This window comes from Gekko japonicus, unplaced genomic scaffold (assembly GCF_001447785.1).
Source record: "Gekko japonicus isolate JY-2015 unplaced genomic scaffold, Gekko_japonicus_V1.1 scaffold4187, whole genome shotgun sequence".
NCBI lineage: Eukaryota > Metazoa > Chordata > Lepidosauria > Squamata > Gekkonidae > Gekko > Gekko japonicus.
Window position 1 is genome coordinate 1 of NW_015173812.1, and position 15,918 is coordinate 15,918.

General features: G+C 46.2%; 1 protein-coding gene across 1 annotated transcript in view; it reads left to right on the forward strand.

Annotated features, from left to right (window-relative positions):
* The first annotated feature begins 1,187 nt into the window (after positions 1-1,187).
* Positions 1,188-15,918, forward strand: part of RMDN2 (regulator of microtubule dynamics 2) — a 40,531-nt gene continuing 25,800 nt past the window's right edge. Inside the window, exons 1-4 of the mRNA XM_015423589.1 lie at positions 1,188-1,642; positions 3,915-4,110; positions 6,172-6,274; positions 10,131-10,191. Of these exons, the coding sequence (XP_015279075.1) occupies positions 1,188-1,642; positions 3,915-4,110; positions 6,172-6,274; positions 10,131-10,191 (815 nt within the window). The remainder of the gene's footprint in view (positions 1,643-3,914; positions 4,111-6,171; positions 6,275-10,130; positions 10,192-15,918) is intronic.

Sequence of the window (15,918 nt, forward strand, 5' to 3'; positions counted from 1 at the left end):
ATATAAAACTCTACCTAAGGATATCTATGGAAAAACAGACCTTTTCATGTAGACTTACTTGAATCCATACATTTTAGATTTCCTAGTCAAACTCTGCAGTCCCTATATACACCTAGATTGCAGTGTATTAAGGGGGGGGGGATGTTCAAAGAAGTGGCTGTTCTGCATTCACCAGCACTCAAGCTTATTCTTTAATACTGTGAGAACTTTTGGTTTTATATATTAAGTTTTTGATACATAGCCTGCCACATTCCTAAGTCTCAAAGGAAGGTATTAAAAGCCCACTGAAATAAAACACTGGCCACTATCCAGTTTCCTTAGCTCTGTATTGGACTGTGGCCTCTGATTATACTGTTGGAAAGTCCCCACTTTTCTGCCCGTTTAACCTTGAGACCTGTAAGCCTTGAGAGATATTAGAAGATAACGAATTGTGCAGGGGTCATGGTGATGTGAGGTCTTTGTACACCCGCAGAACAGATTCGGGAGACCTTCATTAACTCTGCGTCATAGATTCCCACTGTATTAATAAAGGCAGCCTTTAGGATTTAAGTGGATTAATTCTCAAAATCTCAAACTGGTTTCCATCCCAGGCAGACCTAAAACAAAAGCAGGCCTTTTTGCACTTATGTGAATTCATCTTATTCTTGTTACCAATGCGGTATAGTGGTTAGAGCATTGGGGTAGGATCTGGGAGACCCATATTTGAATCCCCACTCTGCCATGGAAGCTCTCTAGGCTACCTTGCATCAGTCACGCATTCTCAACCTGATGTACCTCACAGGGTTGTTAAAGGATAAATGGAGAAGAGGAAAGTTGTGTAAGCCACTTTTGGTCCCCATTGGAGGAAAAGGTGGGGTATAAATGAAGTAAATAAAATGATAATTGCACTTCCATGAAAATTAGTTCTATGCATTTCATATTACTGCCAACATTTTAATCAATGACACCAGTGTTTGTTTATTTATATATTAATTTTATTTATAGTTTCAATTTATAGCCCGCCCTCCCCGCAACGCGGGCTCAGGGCGGCTCACAGATCGGCATAAGCCATCACATAAAACAAGTTAATAAATGACTCTGCTTAACTGGGTTGTTAAGAGGACTGCCCCATCCCTTCCATCCACTGTATGAGTATTAAAAGCCAGTTTCTATTCCACTGTTTATAATTTCAGAAAAAGAAGAAAAGAATGTCCCATTCTGAAAACAAAAGACTAATACTTGGCCTAATGGTAGGAGCTGCTGGAATTAGTTTAGCCATGCTTTGGTATCACATGAGTCGGAAACGAAGGAAAGCCCTATATTTATCCACGCTTCTGAACTCAGAGAACAGTTTTGATCTGGTAGATTTTCAGTATGAAACGCAGAACGAGCAAGGAACAGTGATGCTGTTGCAAGGAAGGCAGCTTCAGATACTGGAGAAACTGAATGGCCTACTGGTAAGCGTGGAAGAGCTTAAAAAGGAGGTGACGTTTCTGAAAGAAGCTGTCCCCAAGTTGGAAGAACTTGTTCGAGAGGAGCTCCAAGGGAAAACAGATACTCGTAGGACCAGCCCTTTACACAGAGCAACAAGGAAACGGAAAGCTGAGGTAGCTCAAGGTGTGTCAGACACCAATAGTTCTGAGGAGGCAGAAAGTGAAGGCAGGTAGGTCTTTTTAACATAGTCCAGCCTTTAAGAGATCATTTAAAAAAATTGTTTGCCGTTAAATACTTGTTATTTTTTAGCATCTAGAAAACGTTTATATGCTACTTTTCCTGAATCAGATCTTCTGACTTAAGATCTGAGCAGTTCTTGGCTTGTATATGTATGTGTATGTGCACAGGTGTTGGAAGCAAGTTGCAAAGCCCACACAGTATCATGAGGAAGCTCATGGGAAGTGGATGCCTCACCTTTGCTTGCTGTTCAAAGCTGAATTGCCTGGTTCAAAGCATGGCCTTTGCATAATTGCTTTTAAGGATTCTGTAAGTGGAGGTAGATGCTGGAATGTGTTATAATTTTGTAGTTGTATTTTTACACCTAGTTACTAAGTGACATTGGGATGATTTAATTTAAGTCTTTGAAATTGGCTAGGGCAGTGAAAAATTCTGTTCAAAAGTAAGATGCCCTGGGTAAATATTGCTTTACCAGACATTACTGAACTCTTCTTATTTGGCTTTGATGCTGAATTATTGGTGGCTCAGAAACAAGCAGCTGCATATTGTACCAGCTAAAGAGTCCTTATTGGGACTTGTACAACAAAAAACACATAAAGCCAATGCTTTTCCAACTGCACTGGCTTCCTTGTTGCTTGCAGGTCTAATTCAAAGAGCTGGTTTCAACCTTGAAGAGCTCTAAATGTCCTGGGTCCACAGTGTCTGAAGTACCCCAGAAGCCATTTCTGACCTAGGGAGGTTGATTCCCAGGTTCACAGGCCCTGTGTGGAATAACAGCCATTCAGGTCGCTCTGGGTTGCAGTAAGGAGAGGTAAAGGTAAAGGTTTCCCTTGCTCGCAAGCCAGTCGAGTCTGACTCTAGGGTTGTGGTGCTCATCTCCGTTTCAAAGCCGAAGAGCCAGCGCTGTCTGAAGACGTTTCCATGGTCATGTGGCCAGCATGACTAAACACCAAGGTGCACAGAACGCTGTTACCTTCCCACCGAAGTGGTACCTATTTATCTACTTGCAATTTCTTGCTTTCGAACTGCTAGGTTGGCAGGAGAGTGCAAAGTTGCTATTTGTACCTCGCCCATTAGCAGAGCTCCGCTGATGAAAGAGGCAAGAGGGATTGATTTCATCTTCTTTCTGCTCCTCTCTGCATCCCACCAACCTTTGTGGTATCATTTTAGGCTTGGAAATGTTTCTGGGTTTTTTGGTTTTTTTTATGGGGAGGGTACATGAAACTTGTGCGAAGATCCCTGGATCTCTGGATCCAACCAGTTATGTAAACTTCTCTTTATCATTTGTACTTGCACTGAAAATCTTGTCAAAGCCATTACTGCCTTTTCAGCCTGTGGCAATTAAGGCCTTCACTGAGTTTTTGAAGGAGGGAGTTTTTGTTGGCATGGAAGAGATAACGTCTCTTATCTCATCTCAAGGTCTTGGTGGTTCAGTGAATGACCCTGATTCTTGTGATGAATCAAAATATCTTCATCAAGAGGTATTTCAAGTGCTGCTAAAAAGCTGCTAATTCCAAAGCTCATGGTACCATGCAGGAACTTTTAAAGATTTTTAAATCTTTGCTGGCATTCGGTGTTTTCAAGCAATTTCTGTTGGTAATTTTAAACAATCGTGTTCTCTTTTCCTAAGTTTTTTAACTTCAAACATAAATATTATAGAAACCTACAGTGGTACTATATATTGGGCAAAGATGTGCTAGAGTTTAAATTCCATAGTATTTGGATTTGCTTATATCAAAAACAGCATCTAAAGATAGATCCAGGTGGGTAGCTGTGTTGGTCTGAAGCAGCAGAACAGAGTTCATGTCCAGTGGCACCTTTAAGACCAACCAAGTTTTATTCAAGGTATAAGCTTTTGTGTGCATGCACATTTCTTCAGATACATTGAAATGGAAGTTGCCAGTCCATACATATAGGTAGAGGGTGAGCAAAAAATTAGCATACAGCATAATAAAGTTGTTTGACAGATGCAGGGACCAAACGGGAGTTATTCTAGAGGTCTGAAAATATCAGCTCGTGTTCTGCTTTTTCCCCTTTTTTGGAGTACAATGAAGGGTTCTCCAACAGATTGTTAAGCAAAATCCAGAAAAACCTTTGCCTAACAAACATTAATCTATTGTTCATAGTGGGGAATACTTAAAAATGGCGGTGAGCCCTATGTGAACTGAAAAAATATTCTTAAATCTGAGTAATTGGTAAAAACAGGTTGCATCAGAACTGTCCTTGCTGCCCGAGTGCTGTTGAGTATTTGTTGTGTATTTTAGCTATGTTACGGCTCACACCGACACTGAAGGAGAATCTGAGGAAGAAAAAGGATGGATCAGTTCATCTGCATCTGCTCTGACACCAGAAGAGAAAATAGAATTGTTTAATCTTCTGCAGCAGGTGGACACATTGCATTGTGGTTCAGACAACGAGAAAAGAGAGGCCTTCAGACTGTTGCTTGAAAACGAGGAAAAGGTACAAAGGACGTGTGCCACACAAATGTTCTTTTCAGCATGTCTCTTCAACACAGTGTGTGGCACGTTCAGTTTTTCCTTTTTGTCACGTTAGAATTTAATAGTGGAAGTTGGCTTTAAGCAAGGCTGGAAAATGCTCTGACACCTGATAAAACTGCCTGAAAATTGGGGACCAGTGCCTGAAGGAGTTTGGCACTTTTTAAAACACTGATCATATCTTTGCAAATATCTTTGCAAAAAAACCCCTGTTATCCCTAATCCAAGCGTGTTGGTTGTTATTCAGTAGAGAGGGAGGGATGCCCACACTTGTAGCATTAGTCTGATAACAGAAGTGGCTGGCCCCTGTCATGGACACAGAGCTGGAGGCAATAGTGAAATTTACTGCGCACAGGAGCTGCCTCATTAATGTGGGTCCTCTTCGCATGTTACCTTTGTGGCATGGGAGCTGATGAAGGGCAGCTTCATCCTGTGCCATGAAAATAACCCGAGAAGCCCCATGCTACAGCACTTCCCAGTGCCAGTGATGCTCATGGCAGAAGGTGGGGCAGTGCTGGCACAGGGAGGAGCTGCAATATTGGCTCCACCTGCATGGCCTCTTGTGCTTCTGAGATGTTTCTTTTGTGGTGTAGGAAGGGTCTGTTTTGTGGTGGCTTTGTGTGCCACACAAACACTGTGAGGAGGAGGCAACAAGCTATATGCCGGTCACAATGGAGTTCCGTTGCCCTTTCATACACTTAAAATGTGATGGGGGGGGGGTCAGGATGCTGGGAAACAAGGAGGGAAGAAGCATTAGCTGCACCAGCTTAGGGGTGGTAAAGTTGAGAGGCAGACAGAGGCAAGGGCAAGATTGTAGCCAAAGATGAGGTGAAGGCTGCTGTTCTCCTAAATCTACTGCCTGGGGACACCACATCAGCTTGCTATAGAGCTAGCCCCACAGAACCATGACTGAAGACAACCTGACTTAGACTTTCTAGTCTTAGTTTCCAACTGCAGTTTATTGTGACATTTAAATTTGGATGTCATAAAAAACTGGGGTTTGTTTTCCCCCCAGTTTCTGGGATTGCAAGCTACAGTTTAATCCGGGATTAGAAACCTGTACCAGGAACAGAAAAACAAAAACAGAACTGGGCATCACAACAAACTGTAGATGAAAACAAAGACTTTTAGAACTGGGAAATCTTCAAACATACCTCCACGTGCAATGGGAGAAAGGAGGAAATGTGAGAGCCTGAGAACTTGCAGCTCATTTGCATGGTGAATGAATTGTGGTTTGTCTGTGTGTCTGAATAGATGCAAAGAATGCACAACTTTGAACTGAATGTGTATAAAAGAAAACCTAATGAAAACTTCTCAGAGTGGCGAAGTATTTTAGCTTCTATGGTTGGGCTGTTTCGTAAGGATATACGAAGCCCACAGAAGGTTGTTGTTGTTGTTTTAATTAGAAGAAAAGATCACAAAGTTAAGTAGACATGACACTGTACTGCTCTATGATTGGGCTGTTTCACAAGGATATACAAAGCCCACAGAAGGTGTTATTTTAATTAGAAGAAAAGATCTCAAAGTTAAGTAGACATGACACTGTACTGCTAAGAGTTGTATTACTGTATTGCGATTCCTGTGACTCTTTTTCAACTATATTCCACTTGGCAAGCTAAACAGCAATGGAAGAATTTAGTTTTCTTGGTACCGAAATATTGTGGTTTTAGTACTAGAAAAACGTGATATATCCACAACAGAGCTCTACCTTAAGGGAAGATGTCTGAATCCCACACAACAAATGAGTTACAGCTGTGAATTTATTGTCCAAGAAAACCCCTGGAAACATTCTTTTGCTGCCAAGATTTACACTTTTCTTTGCAACAGATGTACCAGGAGAAACATACAAAAGTAATAAAATGATAGAGTACAATCAAATGGATTCTGTTCAGTATCTGCAGTCTGAACATGGTATGCAAGGATTAACTTGTGAAGGCTTTTTTTTAAGCATGTCATCGGTAATTATATATGAAATTAACAGTTACAGTAAAGGAAACTGAAAGTGTCTGATTCTGTTTCTGTGCAGTACAAAAACTATGCTGGCTTTCTTTGGAGACTTGCCCGAGCTTATGGGGATATGTTTGAGCTAACTACAGATGTTGAAGAAAAAAAGAAGTATGCTTCTGAAGGTAGGCTGTGCTACAGACTCCTTGATTAAAATTATATGGGATAGTTCAAGACAGAGTGAAGGTTAAACCGACTTGTAAAAAAAGTGAACCATACCATGATTTCCACTTTACTTTCTTTTGCTCTCATTCATGCCATTGGCATTGTGGTAAATGATGGGGAGGTGGCCAGAAGGGAGTTTGACAGATATGGAGACCGACCACCTTGGTGGAGAGAACAAAGCTGGGAAAAGCCTCATGTCAAACTGGATAAGGTTTGACTTTACGTCCAGGAATGAAAACATGCCATCTCTTTAATATGTCAGCACCTCTCTATCGGCCAGGCTGGGCTTTTGAGCCCCAGAACGTCAAGCCCAGATTGGCTAATGTCTTTCTCGACACACATGGGGGGAGACTGTCCCTTTTGAAAAGAGCTGTCCCATCAGTATATGTGTGTGTGTTACTATGTGTAGGACTGCAGATGAAGCAATGCTGAAGGACCAGCATCCACTCTATGTATACAACCATCTGTAAACCTCTGGCAATAGCTTAGCAACCTTCTTACGTTTCTTTTTCAGGTCTAGAAATGCAGTCTAAGAACTATATTTTCTTGTAGACTTATGTAATGTGAAAATAAGGTTGCTTTTTAGTTAAGACACATTGCCTGATTGCTACCCTTGGCCGACAAAGCAACTCCTGGGCTGTTGTACCTCTGGGCAGCAGCTAGGAGTAAGGAAAGTCACAGGAACAAATCCAAAGGTGGTGGCAAGGCTATATCTAAAACGGAACTTCAAAACCCAAAAGGAACATCTTCTGATCCAGTCTCCAAGCAGAGTGCAATTCACTCACCTCCTCAGCTGTTTGCCAGAGAGGGAAGTGAGAGTATCCCATTGGGATGATGGGCAAAAACTGTTACAGGACAGCTGGAATTAAAGATCCTGTTGAGGACTTGGAACCTCTGGTTTTCTTTCTTTCTGTACTATCTTATGCAAGATGGCAATAGAGGTGCTGTGCTGAGTTTATGTCCTACTAAGATGATAATCTACCCATGTCTGTTGTTCTCCTGCAAAAGGTTACAGGAACTGGCAGAAAGGCTGGTTGATCCTAAGGAAGATGGTGACGTTTTCAGATGGGGCTTTTCTAATCTTAAACCCCTGTAGAGAGAAGGGAGATTTTTCTACAAACTTGGAGGGTACTTCAGGTTTGCAGAAAAATATAAAAACTTAAAAACATTGGGGGATGTTAAACAACACCACCACCAAGAGGAATGTTGTCTGTGCTCCACTTGCTCAGCAGCAGCCCCCCCCCCTTCCACACATGGGAGGCACTAGAGGAGGGGGAGCCGCCACTTGAGCCAGATAGGAGGCGGAGGGTAGGAGCTGCTGCTGCTCCACTCAGAGGTAGGAGAACAGATGGGTGGGCAGAGCAGTGGTGGCAGCGGGGGGGATGGGGAAGCGGGAAACAGGGACCAGGCAGACAGAATGGAGGAGGGAACGGGTGAGCAAGATTTCTCTCTTTGTGGGGGGAGGAGCAGGAGCCTGAGTGGCTGCCACTACTTCAGCCAGGCTTACGGAGGTGGTGGACCTGAGAGAAAGTAAGTGAAAGGGGGGAGATGGGATTCCTTTCTCCCTCCATGCAAATCTTGTAGATTCCTGCTTGTAAATATTTTTCAATTATCATCTGCAATATTAAGCATATTTGTCCTAGATGTAGCCTAGGGTAGTCAACCTCCAGGTGGAGCCTGAAGATTGCCAGGTATCATAAAATCTCTATCATAAAATCTCCAGGAATTTCCCTACCTGGAGCTGGCAACCCTAGTCAGGACTGGCCCCAATGAGTTTTCCCCCAAAGGCCAAAATAGGCTGACAGAATCAAGCTTGGTTGCCTAGCAACAGGCACTGAGGGGAAAGTAGGGTTGCCAGCTCTGAGTAGGGAAATACCTGGAGAGTTGGGGGGCGGATCCTGTGGAGGGCAGCATTTGGGGAGGGGAAGGATTCAGCAGGGTATAATGCCATAGGGGAACTGATCTCTGCCTGGCAGACCCTGCTTTGAAGTGCTGACTGCTACACCTAGGGTAGCCAACCTCCAGGTGGAGCCTGAAGATCACCGGGTATCACAACTGAACTCCAGACAACAGATCTCTCCCCGCCCCCAGAGAAAATAACTGCTTTGGACCATGGGCTCTATGGCATTCTGTTCAGTTGAGGCCTCTCCCCTCCCCAAACTCTGGCTTCTTTAGACACAGAATATCCAGGAATTTCCCAACCTGGAGCTAGCAACCCTAGTCAGGATGGGCCCCAATGAGTTCATCACAAAGGCCTGGAAAGGGTTTCCTTCTACCAGCAGCCACTGAGGGAAAAGTTAGTTCCACAGAGGAGCCAAACAGGGGAAGTGTCTTCATCAGGAGAGACAGCCATTTGCCAGTAATTCTGACAGAGGACAGTCGCTAAGTGTCGGGCGGACGGGGAAGAGGAGCAGACCCAGCACCCGGCCAATGGCACGTGAGTACTCTTGAGTGGCGGCTGATAGGCTAGTGACTGACGGAGCGTATTGCACAGCCAATGGGAGAACTGGAAAGTGTCACCCCACTATTCAATTATATATAAGGAGAGATGCTTGCATGGCTCTGCTGTATGTGACTTCGTGGTCTTCCATTCCAGGAGCTGATCTAGTGCAACACCTGCTTAGTTCCAGGACTTAATATGAAATGGCACAATTATTACCTACATTGTCTAAGAAGTCATACTATTTTACAGCCTGAAACTCAGGAGTGTCTAAGCTACCTGCTTGTGTAGGCCTAATGATAAACTGAAATGATAAATTTCTTTCCAAGTAAATACATTTTGAATTGGTGTGAAATGAATGGTCTTAAGGATGTGTAATTGGAAGCAAGATTGTGATAGTTGGCAAATGGAAAGAAGGTGATTTATTTATGATATATTCTTGATCCAGTGTAGTCTGGCTTATTGGCTCTGGTTAGACCTCACCTAGAGTACTGTGTTCAGTTTAGGGCAGCACAATTTAAGAAGGATATAGACAAGCTGGAAGTGTGTCCAGTGGAGGGCAACAAAGATGGTGAGGGGTCTGGGGACCAAGTCCTATGAGGAAAGGTTGAAGGAGCTGAGTATGTTTAGCCTGGAGAGGAGATGACTGAGAGGTGATATGATAAACATCTTCAAGTACTTGAAGGGCTGTCATATAGAGGATGGTATGGAGTTTTCTCTTATTGTTCCAGAAGGTCAGACCAGAACCAACGGGCTGAAATTAAATCAAAAAAGTTTTCAGCTAAACATTAGGAAGAACTTCCTGACAGAATGGTTCCTCAGTGGCAGTTGGGAGGTGGCAGGCTTTCCTTCTTTGGAGGTTTTTAAGCAGAGGCTAGATGGTCATCTGACATCAATGCTGATTATGTGAATTTAGGCAGATCATGAGAGGGAGGGTAGGAAGGATTGCCTCAGTGCTTAGTTCTTGTGGCCCTTTCTTACATGCCCAGGGAAATGCTGATTGCCACTTTGGGGTCAGGAAGCAATTTTTCTCCAGGCCAGTTTGGCTGGGGATCCTGGAGGCTTTTTGTCATCTTCTCAGCATGAGACAGGGGTCACAGAGGGTGTGGAGGGGTGTGTAGTTGTGAATTTCTTGCATTGTGCAGGGGGTTGGACTAGAAGTCCTTTCCAACTCTATGATTCTAAACTATACATAATATTGTTGTGAGCGCTTACATTTTACTTCTGCTTTGATTTGGGCCGTTAAGAGTTTCAATTCATTGTTGTTCTACTGTGTTTGCTATTTTAAGTACTGTCAGAAGCTGGATGAAGAATAATGCATTAGGAGGCAGAGTATAAAGAATAAATAGACTAACCCTATAGCATGTCTTTTTCAGGAAAGCTTAGGGGTGAAAATGCTGTTATTCTTGATCCATCAAGTGCTGAGAGTCATCAATGGTAAGTCTTGAATGGAAGTAGGATGAACCCATATTGGATGATCTCATGTGTAAACAACTTGTATCTGAATCCTAAAGCATATAGACCTCGTTTACATGCTAGGAAGGCAGAGCCAATGGCATCTTCCCAGTGTGTATACATGCAATGAAAAAAAGAGAAGTCTATGATTATTGCATGCATTTTTCTTTTGTGGAATCGAAGTGTTCCATATGTAGGGAATTCCTCATATTTTGAGTTATCAAGAAACTGCTGAATCTTTCCAAAGCTGGGCTAATCTAAAATGTTCTAGCACTTAATCCAACACCTTGTTAACAGTGCAAAGGAAAATTGGCAATGTAAAATGGAAGAATTGCTCACAAATGTATGTATGTATTTTGTTAGATTTATATTCCACCCTCCCCAGATGGGCTCAGGGTGGTGTACAGCAGTTAAATTATACACTTAAATTTACATATAAATATCATAAAATACCATGTAGTCATAAAACAATTAGATGACCAATCCGACTCAGGCCATTGATGGACAATTGGCCAGAAAAGTTGGGCCAGAAGATCTAAGGCCAGAGAAGCTGGGGGGGGGGGGCGTTCACTGTCGCAACCAAATGCCTGGCAGAAGAGCTCCGTCTTGCGGGCCCTGCGGAACTGTAATAGGTCCTGCAGGGCCCTGATCATACATGGGAGCTCATTCCACCAGGCAGGGGCCGGGGCTGGAAAAGTCCTGGCCCTGGTCAAGGCTAGTCGGATGTCCCTGGGGCCAGGAACCACTAGCAGATGTTGATTTGTGGACCTCAGTGTCCTCCGGGGCTCATATGGGGAGAGATGGTCTCATAGGTATGCTGACCCCTGGCTGTATAGGGCTTTAAAGGTAAGCACCAGCACCTTGAAATGGATCCAGAATTCAATAGGCAGCCAGTGCAGTTCAGGCAGGACCGGATGGATACGAGCCCGCACAGGTGTTGCTGTCAACACCCTTGCTGCTGCATTCTGCACTAGCTGCAACTTCTGGAGCAGAGTCAAGGGCAGCCCCATGTAGAGAGAGTTACAATAATCTAATCTGGAAGTGACCATTGCATGGGTCACTGTAGCTAAGTCTTGGGGAGTAAGATACGGGGCTAACTGTCTGATCTGCCTCAGATAGAAAAAGGCAGACCTGGCAGTGGTGGTGACCTGTGTCTCCATAGAATGGGAGGTATCCAGGTAAATGAAATGAAATAGAAATTTATTTGTATTTAGCCATAAGCCATTACAAACCAAGGATTAGAGTAAAATATAGGATATAATAAAACCATACAATCAGAATAAGGGAGGTATCCAAGAACACCCCCAGACTCTTCACACTCAACGTAGGCACCAATGGAGCCCCATCGAAGGTTGGGAGGCTGATCCCCTGACTCAACCCCCCGTGACTCAGGTACAGGACCTCCATCTTAGAAGGATTTAACTTCATTCGGCTCTGTTGTAACCATCCAGCCACGGCCTGTAATGCCTCGTCAAGATGTTCTGAGGCGGTGTCTGGACAGCCGTCTATCAGTAGATGGAGGTGGGTGTCATCCGTATACTGGTGACAACCCAGCCCATATCTCTGGATAATCTGACCGAGGGGGTGCATATAGGTATTGAACAGCATGGGGGAGAAGATTGCACCCTGCAGGACACCACATTCTAGTGGGTGTCGCTGGGATAGCTCCCCCAAAGTGCCACCCTGGGTCTCCGAACCTGGAGAAAGGAGACTAGCCATTGCAAGGCAAGTCCCTGTATCTCAGTGTCAGTGAGGCAGTGGGTTAACACCTCATGGTCAACTATGTCAAATGCTGCTGAGATCGAGCAGAACCAGTAGCGCCGAACCATCTCGGTCCAAATGTCTCCGGAGGTCATCCACCAGGGCGACCAGCACCGTCTCCATCCCATGGGTGGGGCGGAAGCCAGACTGGAAGGGATCCAGGACCTTAGCTTCATCCAAGAACACCTGAAGTTGTGTTGCCAGTGCCCTCTCTACCACATTACCCAGGAATGGTAGATTGGACACTGGGCAGTAGTTATTAAGGAGCATCCTGTCCAATGGTTTCTTGAGGACGGACTACTGCCTCCTTGAGTCCCTCTAGGAAGGTCCCAGTTGAAAGGGACAGATTAATAATCTCCCTCAGAGGGCTCTGGACCTCCTTGCCGCAGGCCTTAACCAGCCACGATGGGCAGGGATCCAGGAGGCAGGTAGTGGGCTTAACAGCTATCAGGATCTTGTCGACTTCGTCCTGGGAGAGCAGACTGAAGTGGTCCAAAACTGGACCTGAAGATGGCCAATGGGCTTTCAGTTCTCCTATTGTATTGATTGTGGGTGGGAGGTCATGGCGCAGCGACAAGATGCCTCACAATCAATAGCCAATTCCCTAACATTTGGTATGCCCTGAGGCAAAAGTCAATGTCCAAACAATTCTAAATAATTGGGCCAGGCAAGAGCTAGCAGACGCAATGGAGGACACGTAGAAATTTCTCTTCGCAGCCTTCACTGCCATCTCATAGGTTCTCATAAACGACCTATAGGACGTTCTTGTAGCCTCGTCACGAGTTCACCACCACCCTCTCTCTAGTCGTCTTAGGTCCCGTTTCATCTGCCGTAGCTCCGGGATATACCACGAAGCTAGTATCTCTCAGGAAACAGATAAATAGATAAATTTCTCCCTCCTCTGGCTTCTTTTGCTGATAGGGAGTGGTTGGGCTGGAGGACTTGGAAGGATTAATGTTAGGAGCACACTGCTTGTAAAGAGGCTTGCTTTGTGCTTCCAGAATGGTGGTCTAATACTTCCTAGGGTTCCCATGCTAGATCCTTTCCAGTCCGGTTTTCGTTCTGGCCATGGGACGGAGACAGCACTGGTCGCTCTCATGGATGACCTCCGGAGGCATCTGGATCGGGGCGGGACAGCAGTGCTGCTGTTGCTCGACCTGTTGGCGGCGTTCAACATGGTCGACCATCAGCTGCTTGCCCACCGCCTTGCCGACATGGGAATTCAGGGGCTCGGCTTGCAGTGGCTTGTCTCCTTTCTCCAAGGTCGGGGACAAAGGGTGGCTATTGGGGAGCAGCAGTCCCGAAGGCACCCACTAGTGTGTGGTGTGCCCCAAGGGGTCGTGCTCTCACCGATGCTCTTTAACATCTACATGCACCCCCTTGCCCAGATTGCCCGGAGGCATGAGCTGGGTTGTCACCAATATGCGGATGACACCCAGCTCTATCTGATGTTGGGCGGTCAGTCTGACTCTACCCCGGAAGATCTGGACCAGGCGTTGCAGGACATGGCTGGATGGCTTAGACTGAGTCTATTGAAATTGAATCCAACGAAGACGGAGGTCCTGTGCCTGAATAGGAGTGGTACGGGGGTAGGGATCCCACTCCCGGCCTTCGGTGGGGCGCCATTGGTGCCAGCTCCGAGGGTCAGGAGTTTGGGAGTGCTCCTGGATGCCTCCTTAACAATGGAGGCCCAGTTAGCAGCCGCTGCCAAGGCAGACTTTTACCATCTTCCGCTGATTAGGCAGTTGGTTCCCTTCCTCGAACGCAATGATCTGGCTACAGTGATCCACGCTATGGTCACCTCGAGGTTGGACTACTGCAATGCTCTCTACATGGGGCTGCCCTTGGTGCAACTCCAGAAACTGCAGCTGGTGCAGAATGCGGCAGCCAGGCTGCTGATGGGCCTCCCCAGGTGGGAGCACATCCAGCCTGTGCTCAAGACTCTGCACTGGTTGCCAATAGCATTCCGGATCCACTTCAAGGTGCTGGTTTTGACCTTTAAAGCCCTTTATGGTCAGGGACCGGCCTACCTGAGGGACCGCCTTTCCCCGTATGTTCCCCAGAGAGCACTGAGATCAGGATCCCAAAACCTCCTGGACCTCCCTGGCCCTAAGGAAGTCAGGTTGATGGTAACCAGGACGAGGGCTTTTTCGTTTGTAGCTCCGTCCTACTGGAACGAGCTCCCTGCCGAGATCAGGGCCCTGCGGGACTTGTCACAGTTCCACAGGGCCTTAAAAACTGAACTTTTCAGGCAGGCATTCCGATAGGAGCAACGCTTTACCAGCTGCGCCCTGTAATGAACGCCGATCCTATGTGATCTAATGCGGTGGTACTGCCGAATGTTCCTTAAATTGCATCTTAGTTCTATCGCCATCTGATGAATGTTTTAATGAACATTTGTGCTTCCAGAACGGTGGTCTAATACTTCTCAGGGTTCAGGTATTAAAATGTATACTGTTACATATTCAGAATGGTTGTTAGTGGTTTACAACTGATCTGTATTTGGCAATATTTGGTATAGATCACTTTTAAAGTGGGAAAGATGTTTCAGCTGTTGAGTCTTTTCATTGAGATTGTGTTAAACTTTATATCTGTTATTTTCTATGTCAAATGTCAAGAGTTTTGGAAATAGCACTTCTAGACTGGCAGTATGACTGAGTAATTTTATTTTTTAAAAATTTTTTCAGTTTGTATCCCACCTTGCCCGGCAATCGGGCTCAGGGCAGCTTACAACATTCAGTAAAACAATCAGCAATAAATAATAACATAAAAAGACCAGTTGCAGTTAAAATTCCTGATGATCTTTCTATATTATAAAGCTAATTTGGGGTGACCATGCTCGATGTGCTCCTTCAGCCATAGGCTGAGGCAGCTGCCACTCACACCAGGGACTCTGGCCACTGGTAGCGGTCTCTGCCCCCGCCCACAGAGGTGCCGCTGGAGTGAACGTGCCCCGCAATTCAAAGAGAGAGCTGCTTTGGCATGGCCACGCTCGATGCACTCCCTCAGCTGTAGCCTGAGCCAGTCGCCACTCATGCTGGGGACATTGGCCACTGGCTGCAGTCTCTGACGCCCGCCCACAGATGCAGTGCCGGGGCTAACATGCCCCACAATTTGAAGACACTGGAGTGGAGTCTTGCCCCACCACCCAAACAGCCGCTGTGTCCGTCCTCTCCCGAGTGCCCATAGCCAGCTGGGCTGCGTGTGGCCCAACAACGGATCGGCCGTGGCCCGAGCCTGCCGCCGCCGCCCTTGCCTGAATGTATGTCACTGCCCAGCCTCTGTGTGATCTGACGACGGGCGGCCTGGCCGCTCCAGCGGGGGGGGGCAGGAACTGGCTCCAATCCTGCTGCCACCACCCTCACCCAAGCCCGGCTACAGGCTCCCAGCTGCCCTGCACCCGGACAACGGCCGCGCCGCCCACTCAAGCGCATGGGGGCTGCCTCTGGCCACGCTCGATCCTGTTGCTGCTGCCGACTACATGTAGCTGGTTGGCCTCTCACTGGGTGGGGGCCGGTGCACTGCCAGTCCCTAGGCTGCTGGAGATCACTCAGCAACTCCCTCGCCCCCCAACTCCAGGGGGGTCGCACGGGGGGAGAGATTGGGAGACTGAGGGTGCCTCTGTCGCACTGTGCTAGGACTCATTGTCTTCCTCCACAATGGGCTTTGCTCCTAGTAACTTAATAATTCCTAATTACAGTGCCTGCTGTGCTAATGCTAGGAAGGGCACATTGCTCTTACAGAGACCAAAGTCAGCTGGTGCTGGTGCTAAGCTGGTAAAGGTAAAAGGTAAAGGTTTCCCTTGCTCGAAAGCTAGTCAAATCCGACCCTAGGGGGCGGTGCTCATCTCCGTTTCCAAGCCGAAGAGCCAGCGTTGTCTGAAGACATTTCTGTGGTCATGTGGCTGGCATGACTAAACACTGAGGCACACGGAATGCTGCTACCTTC